The following is a 10,053-nucleotide window of genomic DNA, read 5'->3' on the forward strand; positions in this document are numbered from 1 at the left end:
TTGAGCAGTGGAGAAGTAGATCGGTGGAAGATTATGTTCTTTACGACATTTATGATGGTAGAGTTTGGGGCCAGCTTGCTGACTCAAATGCTCAGCCATTTGTCAACAAAGAAAGGTCGCTGATGGTGTCGTTGAATGTGGACTGGTTCCAGCCTAGTGACGGTATGCACTACTCTTGTGGTGGTGTATACCTAACTATCAACAATCTCCCTAGAAGTTCGAGGATGAAGACTTCCAACATTATCCTCGTTGGCATGATTCCTGGTCCTGGCGAACCCACGGATGACCAAATTCAAAACTTCTTGCGGCCAATGGTGGATGAGTTGATTGTCCTGTACGATGGTGCGGTTATACCCACCTATCAATGCCCAAATGGTGTGCTTGTTCGTGTTGCTTTAATGTCAGTCAACTGTGACATACCTGCAGCACGTAAAGTAGCCGGGTTTATGGGGCAGTCAGCTCATAAGGCTTGTAACAAATGCTCAACTGTCTTTCCAAGAATCAGTACTGGCGCCAATTCATCCAAGCCTGATTTCTCCAACTTTGATGATGAGCATTGGGTAATGAGGGACAGCACCCAGCAAAGACGAGAGGCGTATGACTGGCTGAACGCGACCCATATCACCCAGCAAAAGGCATTGCAGACAAGTACGGGGAGTAAATGGAGCGAGCTTCATCGACTTTGCTATTTTGATGTGGTAAGATTGACAACTGTGGATCCAATGCACAACTTGTTCCTTGGTACACCAAAGAGGATGATTGAAGTTTGGGAAAGCCGTGGTTTGCTTACAGTAAATGATTTCAAGGCAATGGCTGATGAATCAAATTCAATTCTCATTCCTTCTCAATACTGCAAGATCCCTAGATGTATGTAACAAATATAAAAAACTTTAATTTATGTTCAAGCTAACAATTTTTTTTTAAAAAAAAAAGCCAAGGTTGAAAGTTCTTTCAGCAATATGAAATCTGACGAGTGGAGAACGTGGTGTGTTGTGCTTTCGCCTTTTCTCTTGAAACAAAAGCTGACAAGAGAGCACTTCGATGTTTGGATGCAGTATGTTGAAGCTGTGAAGTTGGTCACCGGCCCCTTGATTACAGTTGAAGACATAGAAATGGCGCATTCACTTTTTAAGAATTTTGGCAAGTCATGTGTTCAATTGTATGGAAACTCTATGACAACCCCCAATATGCATATGCACATGCATCTGAAGGAATGCTTTTTGGACTTTGGTCCTTCTTATGCCTTTTGGCTTTATGGTTTCGAACGCCTTAATGGTAATATAAAAAATATTAATATTAATTTCAAGACAGGCTTCGAAACAACCTATGCCATTATGTTTACACAAAATGTTCATACGCAAGACCTCATACATTCATTACATTCATTCATTAACACAAACAACGAAGATATGCTCCTATTGGTGAAATCGATAGAAGAGATAGGCGAGGTTACGAGTGACGAGAGTGGTTTAACGCCATTTGACTACTCTCGTTTCATAGACGGGCCTAGTTTATTCAATTCGACGATCACTGGTAGTGAGCCTCTACCACCATCATCCTTTCCTTTAAAATTCAACAAGAAAACAGAACTTATATGCCATGAGCATTGCGATGCTTTAAAAAATTACTATATGAACACCTATGCACCTATGATAACAAATACATACATTGATACCACAATACACTCATTCAAAAAAATCACTTTGCTTGGACAGCTTTATCAGCCAGCAAGTGCAAATTCATTATCATCATCACCATCATCATTCATTCAGGCCATTGTCGACAATCAACTGCGCATTGGTCAAATATCATATTTTTTTACTCATTCATTTGGTAACAACACTCATTACTTTGCATTTGTCAATTGGTACAGCCATGCGACCCAACATTTCCCCTCCTTTGATGGTACTGGCATCCAAGTGTGGAAGAACCAGTATGAACCTGTGTCAAGACAAAACCTACTTCCGATTCATCGCATTTACAATCCTGTTGCTGTCAAGCCTTACATTGACAATCATATTCTCACTCTCTCTCTTCCAAGAAAGATTTATATGTAGCAAATATGAAAAACAATTCAATCATTTATCATTATTTTTATCATTATCATTATTATTATTTTATATATTTTACTAAAGAATCATTCAATAGACTAGTTTTTTTTTAACAAATGTTTATTCAATTTGATAAGAGGCAACAAAACAAGAAACAAAAAAAAAAGGAAACAAAAAAGCGGATGCCTATGGCATTGGGTTCGCAGCAGCAGAGGAGGAAGGACCAGAAACAGAAGTGGGGAAGCCAAGAGCAGGGGAAGAAAAAGCCCAGGAAGGGTAGTACTCATGATCAAGTTTATCTGGGAACTCCATTTCAACATATTGTACTCTTCTTCTAATTGTTGGTGGAGCTCCCTTTTTCTTTAGTAGTTCTCTGTGCCCTTTCTGGAGCTCTTTGTGGAATTCCACTACCTGTAGGCAATTAAGGTATATTAGAAAATGAGATTTATTGATATGTCATACTTACTCTTTCACTTCTGAATGATGGCTGTTTGACAATAAACGTACGGCCATCTTCATCTTCTGGGCCATTCTCCTCATCAGAGGTCCAATCAACCGTCAAGATCTTTTCGGCAAATGGGAACCGTGCTTGGTATGCAGCTGCGTTAGCGTTGTAAGCAACCCTCCTGTTAAGGAGTTTCTATTATAAAGTATTGATGTAAGTATTATAGGCATTTTATATTACAATTTTTAAATATCAAGTACTTACTGCATTTACGCGGCTGCGGCAGGCTGACGTTGGTGTCGTCACAGCTTTCCCATTTGCCTTATCCACCATGTAATAGAACTTGCTTCTAATCATGGTGAATACTTGCGAATCAGTCAGGCCATTGAAGCGTTGGTGCTTCCTGACTTCATCGCGCAACAGATTTTTTACTTTTCTGTTGGCGTTGTCGGTGATGGACTTGAGTGTATCAAACCTGATGCCACGGCCAACCAAGTATTCACGGTAGTGATCAGCTATGTGATCCTATAATGTAAGTAAGAAACAAAGTTATTAAATTGTATTTGCTAATTGATACTTTAATTTTAAACTTACACTACACTGCTTTTTGATCCTGTTGATCTCAGCCACATCAACATACTGCTGCCCTTGCTGTGGCTGTTGAACTGGGTGCTGCTGCTGCTGCTGCTGCTGCTGCTGCAGTTGTTGCTGTTGCCACATTTGAGCAAAAAACTGCATTTGGGCAGCCATCATCTCTGGTGTGAGAGCAGAGGCTGCTCCAACGGCCTCTGCACCAGTATGGCTGCCAAAGCTTGCAACGGAAGCAGACACAGGGACAGGAGCGGACACGGGAACAGGAAAAGGAACAGAAGCAGAAGCAGAAGCGGAAACAGGAGCAGGAGCAGGGACAGGAGCAGGAGCAGGAGCGGAAACAGGAGCAGAAGAAAGAGAAGAAGAAGGAACAACAGTGGATGATGATCCAGCAATATTTGAAGAAACTCTTGCCCTTTTGGGGGCATTGCTGGGAACGTTGATGGGAGTGGCGACGCGTCTGGACATTTTTTAAAATAAAGTATAAAGAGGGGAAAAAAAAAGAAAAACGTCCTACATTGTTTTTTTTTATATTCTTTAGTTTAGTTTGTACTCTTTCTTTTTTTTTTAAAAAAAAAACTATTGGGGTTGAAGATGTTAAATTTAAATGAAGAATAAGTCTAACAATATATAAACAAGCTTTTTGAATATTTTAATAGCTGTTCTAATTTCAGAAATGGTGTTAGAATGAGCTTTCATGGTTATTAGATTTGACTGATGCTGAATAGTTGTAACACTAGTAAAATGAGGCTATGAAAAAAGTATTTTTTTTTCCCTTTTTTCTTTTTTTTTTTTTTTTTTAAAAAAAAAAAAAACAATCTTCATAAAAGGTAAGTTCTTCATATTATATATACTATATTCCTGCTCTAATGGTGCTTTTACTTTAGTAAAATAATATCGGTTGCTTTCTTGATGTTTGAAATGGTCTTTATAAAGTCTCTTTCCCAGGATTATCGTTGCTTCCTTTACTTGTTGGTATAAGCTTAACTAGTGTCTTTTTTTTTTCTTTTTTTTCCTGTTCCATCTAAAGCAAGGTACTATTACTTTTACTATATACTCGATTGCTAATGGCTATTATAGATGCGTGTTGCTTCCCTTTTCTTTACTTATTGGTATAAGCTTAGCTAGCTTTGTTTTTTCTGAACCCATCTAAAGCAAGGTACTATTACTTCTATTACATAATCTATATAGCTAATAATTATCATAGATACATGCTGCTTCCTTTTTTATTTGTTGGTATAAGCTTAGCTAGTCTTCTGGCCTATCTAAAGAAAGGTACTATTACTTCTACTACGTATACTCAATAGCTAATAATTATTATAGATACGTGCTACTTTGCTTTAGCCTTTACTATTTCTTTCTCGCCCTTGCTTTGGTTCTTGAGTACTGATGTCTTTCCTTCTTTTGCTTTGAGTGCTCAAGCCCTTGAATCCTTGAATCTTTGAATCCTTGTGTCTTTGCATCCTTGAGCTTGGCTTTTTTTTTTTTTCTCATGAGAACCTTTTGAGTTCCACGAGATTAATTGATGTATTTTTAGATTAGATGATGCTATTTTGATGACATTAGGTAAGTCAAGTAAACTTTTAAAACGCTACAAGCAAAGAAATACTGTATATTGTTATTATTATTTTATTTAAATAAAAAAAAAGCTATTTTTATAAACCAAATCCCAGTTTTTTTTTGTATATATGAAGCAATATTTATTGCAATATGAATGGTTAATAAAGAAGTATATAAGCTATATGAGTGGTCTATAAAGAAGTATATAAAGCAATATGAGTGGTTTAGAAAAGAGCAAAAAGACAAATAAAGCATTGATTTGAAAAGTATCATTGGCTGCCGAGCACCATTAGATATTAAATGGATAATAAACAGGAGCCATAACATAACTGATGGAAGTTGCGTCTTGCGAGATCAGTTAACGAATAAATGTACCAGCAGTCTCCTGTCTCTGCCACAAATCTTGTAACATCTCTTAACCAAAAGATTAACGACGGTTTAAACGATTTGTGGCAGAGACAGGAGGCAGTGCGATCAACAATCAGTTACCCGATGTCACACGATTCTAAGCTCTTTCGCAAGATTGATAATATATCTGTTAACAAATTTGCACGATTATTTGTAGTGATAGCAGAGAGAAACCATTGCGGTTGAGACCGATAGTATTGAGCTGTGACATGGCAAAGCGGGTATAGCTCAGCTGGGAGAGCGTTAGACTGAAGATCTAAAGGTCGGGTGTTCGATCCACTCTAGCCGCAAATAAGTTGTCAGTCATGCAATAAATGATGGATATTTTTTATTTTGGATTTCGTATGATTTATTTTCCTGTTGTCATATGTTTTTATTCTATATATGGATATTTGCGTTGCTTTCCTTTTAATGAAGTTCATGTTCAACAAGTTACAAGCTATGATTCACAAGAGAGTTGTTTATATTCAATATCAACATGACTCATGAATTATGACAATACTTGTATATACCTCAGTTTTGTAAAGTAATATAAATAGACCCAATAATTATTAGAAATAAAGGACAATTATCTATTACCTAATCTTTAAAACCTTATACTTATATTTCCTTTTACACATAATACTATAAAGAACACGACACTGTCACGTCTTTTGCTACACTTTTAGAATGTTGTGACGCAGTTGGTGTAACTTTTGCGGAAGAAGGGAGTCAGTCGTAGGAGGGACCTCAGTCCATGAAGATAAACAAAAAAAATTCAAAAATAGAAAAACACAAAAAAATAATAATCATATAAATATCCCCTTTTATAAATTCACTTAACTACACTGAACTTCACTTTAAAAATATCTTTTATTCAAATAAACATCGAGTTCCTTTTTTTATTAAAACTCTTTGATCTTTACCTTATAACTCAAGCAAGTCAAGTCCTTTGAAGTCAAATTATCTTCATCGTATCACTTTTATATTCTCTTATCAAGAAAACTCTTTATTACCTTTTACTGTTTGATCTACAATACAAGATCTGGTGGTCACTTACTACAAGCAAACCAAATTTATTCATTTAAACACAAATCTTTGATCTCAAACTCTTTTACACTCTAAAGAAAAGTCAAATTTACTTCTAAACTCTTAAGGCCATAACGAGAAACACGTTAAAATTACAATGTAACACAATTATCTCTTTTGGACTTTCAGCTGTTGCGACAAAGAAATCAAAAAATGAAAAAAGTCAAGAAAATGAAAGTGTGACGAAGCAAATAATAATATTGGTGCCAATGATGATTGCATCTTGTGAATCCCTATATTGAATCAATTCAAATTTTTTGAACCTTATTCAATATTTGAACCTTATTTCAAAAATCAAATCTTATTTCAAAAGTCGAACCTTACTTCAAACATCAAACATTATTTTCCTTTGTCTATAAAATAGACAAGTTTTGATTTCTCTTATCTTTACTTCTCTTTGTTTTTTTTTTTATATACAGTGGGTCAAAAAACTGCACCAACGCAACTCAGTTTTTCTGAAATACAAGTATAGCTCTGTCAGTTTAACAGTAAACATTACGAAACTTGGAACAAAAAGAGTTACTACTGTTACTATTTATTGACAAAAGTTTCAAAGTCAGATGCGGAGTATTGATTTAAAGAGCACTCAGCAAAAAGAGGAAGTCGGTTGGTGCAGTTTTTTGACTTTTAAAATGAAAAGGAAGTTGATATCATATGTCCGGACTGAGACTATTCCGGCAAATTTAATCGAATTTTGCTGATACTTAGTCACACTGGGGACCTGAAAATAAATTTTTTTGCAATTGTTTTCTTTTTTTTTTCTTTCCTGCTTTACCCAAACCCATTGTACATCGTCAGTAACTATCCATTATTAGAAATGCCCAAAAAGCTTCCATCCGATATTCAAAACAGTATCAAAGTATTATTAGAGAACAGTGTTGACTCTGCAGTCATTGGGAAACGGGTTGGAGTGCATAGAAACACCGTCAATAGATATGCAAATAAGTGGATACACGATAGAATACGTAAAAGAGGAGGTAGACCGAGCATTGCGGCAGAGTCAACACGCCGATACATCAAGAGATAAGTGCTCACAGGTTGTTTGAGGACTGCCAAGGACGTGCAAATGAAGTTGGAGGAGCTGGAGCGCCCTATGTCGTATCAATCGGCAATTAATGTCTTACATTCAGTTGAAATTTATGCTGAGATCAAAAAGAAGAAGCCATTATTGACTGAAAAGCACAAAAAGGCTCGATTAGCATGGGCAAAAAAGCATCAATATTGGACAGTACATGATTGGCGTCGTGTCATCTCTTCTGGTGAGACGAAAATCAACATTTGGGGCTCTGATGGTTGCAAGTATTATTGGAAAAGAAAATTTGATCATTTACAGCCTCACCATATCGACGTTACTGTGAAGCATGGAGGCGGTGGTCTCATGTTATGGGTTTGTATAACCAGCGAAGGGCCTGGATACGCATGTCAGATCTATGATGGTACCATGAATTCAGAGGTATACCAGAAAATTCTTGGTACAAGTCTAAAAGACACCATGGAGTACTATGATCTGAACTGGGAAACGTCGGTATTTCAGCATGAGAATGATCCTAAACATCGATCAAAGTTCACAACACAATGTATGAAGGATAGTGACATGATTTATATTGACGATTGGTCATCACAAAGTCCAGATCTTAATCCTATTGAACATATATGGCATCATTTGAAGTTAAAGCTAAGCATGTACGATAATAGGGCGACCAGCATCCATGAATTGTGGCAAAGAGTCGAAAATGAATGGAATTCGTTTACTAAGGAATAATGCATCAAATATATACACAGTATGCCAGACAGAATGCAAGCAGTCTTAGCAAAGAAGGGTGGATCCACTAATATTAAAAAAGTCAAAAAACTGCACCAACCGACTTCCTCTTTTTGCTGAGTGCTCTTTAAATCAATACTCCGCATCTGACTTTGAAACTTTTGTCAATAAATAGTAACAGTAGTAACTCTTTTTGTTCCAAGTTTCGTAATGTTTACTGTTAAACTGACAGAGCTATACTTGTATTTCAGAAAAACTGAGTTGCGTTGGTGCAGTTTTTTGACCCACTGTAAATAACCAATAAATCAAGTATCTTTATCCCTGAATTTTTTGGTATAACACTCTTAAAACACAAGCAAGACAAGTCCCTTGAAGCAAATTATCTTCATTGTAAATATTTTCAAACCTTTTATTAAACTACTACAAACAAGTCTGATCTACTTAACAAGATCTGGTGGTCACCCACAATAAGCGAATCCATTATCAATACTTTAACTCAAATCTTATATTTTTTTTATTCTTTTTATCAACTTTATTCTATTTCAAAACCGTAAACTCTTACAAGCCATTAAAGCAAGAAAAATTACAGAAGTCAAAAAAATGAAAAAAGTCAAAAAAAAAAAATTAACAATATAAATATACCAACTATTTAGAGGAAGAAAAAGGACAGTACAGTTCTACTCACATTTTATTTTATATATTTTATTCAATAAACAGGCAACCTTCTCATAAAAAGTTCCTGATCCCTTTATTTTTTTATCTTTACCTTTATTTGATCTTAAATAAAAATCTGGTGGTCACTACAGTATCTTACTTTAAAATTTTCAAGAAAAACTTATCTAAAACACTCAACCCAAACCAAACATACTAAAAATAACACTGTAAACTAGCGACCGCAGTATAACCGCAGTGTCTTCAGTATTAATATCATAACTGCAAGTAACTGTTAAGGATACATTAAATTATAGTCACTTTATTTTAGTAAAAGGAATCGAATATGATCCTGAGTAATATGCTGACATAACTTGGAATCATTTATACATTTATTCTCAACACAGATCAATAAAAGAGTTTGATTAAATTTTTATATTAAGCTTTAGTCTTATTAACTTCACACAGTCAAATGTATGGCGTGGTTGTAATATAGTTTATTGATGATATGAGCATGTTGAATAAGGAATGACAATTACTTACCGGATCATCTTTAATCATGTAAACATTTATCCTGACTGAGATATTATTATTAGCAATGATATCCAATCACGGAACTAGAGGATTTTATATTCATCCGTACCGTCTTCTAAATAGTCCTACATCCAGAGTTATCTGAAACCATCCCAAGAGCATAATTGACAATACAAGCTAGGAATAGGCTAAACTAATAATTAGAAATAGTAATCATCTATTCTGTCGAACTGATCATAAATCTGTTTTAATTTTTTATCCGTATCATGTCTATAAATACTCTCACTTTTTACATTTAGAATTTATCATATTCAATCTTAGTTATCTTAACTTAATAAAGAGATACCAAGTTCTAACAGTATTTCTTTATCTTTGTTGTTATACTATCTTTTACCTAAATCCCCCTTTCCTAAACAGTAACAAACATCACCACCACAGCAAACATAAAATAGTATAAATAGAACTTATATTTATTAAATAAACGATTATCTTTTTACTACTCAACTAATTATCTTGTACCTTTGTTAATTACTTTAAGGAAATATATTCGTGATCAGACACGACAACTGGTAGCATCTGTTGCATTAAACAACATAGAAAAGGTCTATGTCATATTCAAATAGTATATCCAAAGAACAGAAGATATTTTGAAATACAAGTGTGGTATTTACACATGTAATAAAGTAATAATGTAAGTTACTACGAACAATGGTCCTCCAAATTAGGAATATCGGACATTGTATTACGCCACTTCAAATAAAATCCCGATCCACTCCAGAATATTCTAATAAGTTCCTGGATCAGGATTAATAATTACTTCTTGATAAGAAGATGTTAAACTATGCCAATCATATAAATAACTCATTGTCTAATATCGATTAATAATCAATAGTCATATACTGTAAATATTAATATTTAGCCGTGATTAGAAAAGTATAAATACCCTCATATTTTTAACTTGAATAAAGGACGATCTACTTTGA

The 10,053-nt window shown here is 34.9% G+C and overlaps 3 protein-coding genes and 1 non-coding gene across 4 annotated transcripts; 3 read left to right on the forward strand and 1 right to left on the reverse strand.

Annotated features, from left to right (window-relative positions):
- Positions 1-122: 122 nt before the first annotated feature.
- RO3G_07737 (uncharacterized protein) lies at positions 123-875 on the forward strand (the record flags this gene model as incomplete). The annotated part of the gene is made up of 1 exon (XM_067662327.1): positions 123-875. The coding sequence occupies one exon, from the start codon at positions 123-125 to the stop codon at positions 873-875; it is 753 nt and encodes a 250-aa protein (XP_067518428.1).
- A 1,362-nt stretch (positions 876-2,237) lies between these two features.
- RO3G_07738 (uncharacterized protein) lies at positions 2,238-3,555 on the reverse strand (the record flags this gene model as incomplete). Its single annotated transcript, XM_067662328.1, has 4 exons — positions 2,238-2,462; positions 2,518-2,691; positions 2,761-3,021; positions 3,091-3,555. The coding sequence occupies 4 exons, from the start codon at positions 3,553-3,555 to the stop codon at positions 2,238-2,240; spliced, it is 1,125 nt and encodes a 374-aa protein (XP_067518429.1).
- A 1,717-nt stretch (positions 3,556-5,272) lies between these two features.
- Positions 5,273-5,345, forward strand: RO3G_19081. Its single transcript has one exon. It is a non-coding gene; the product is annotated as a tRNA-Phe (tRNA).
- Positions 5,346-7,189: 1,844 nt separating this feature from the next.
- Positions 7,190-7,885, forward strand: RO3G_07739 (uncharacterized protein; the record flags this gene model as incomplete). Its single annotated transcript, XM_067662329.1, has 1 exon — positions 7,190-7,885. The coding sequence occupies one exon, from the start codon at positions 7,190-7,192 to the stop codon at positions 7,883-7,885; it is 696 nt and encodes a 231-aa protein (XP_067518430.1).
- Between the last annotated feature and the right edge of the window lie 2,168 nt (positions 7,886-10,053).

Source organism: Rhizopus delemar, genomic scaffold (genome assembly GCF_000149305.1).
Source record: "Rhizopus delemar RA 99-880 supercont3.5 genomic scaffold, whole genome shotgun sequence".
Lineage (NCBI taxonomy): Eukaryota > Fungi > Mucoromycota > Mucoromycetes > Mucorales > Rhizopodaceae > Rhizopus > Rhizopus delemar.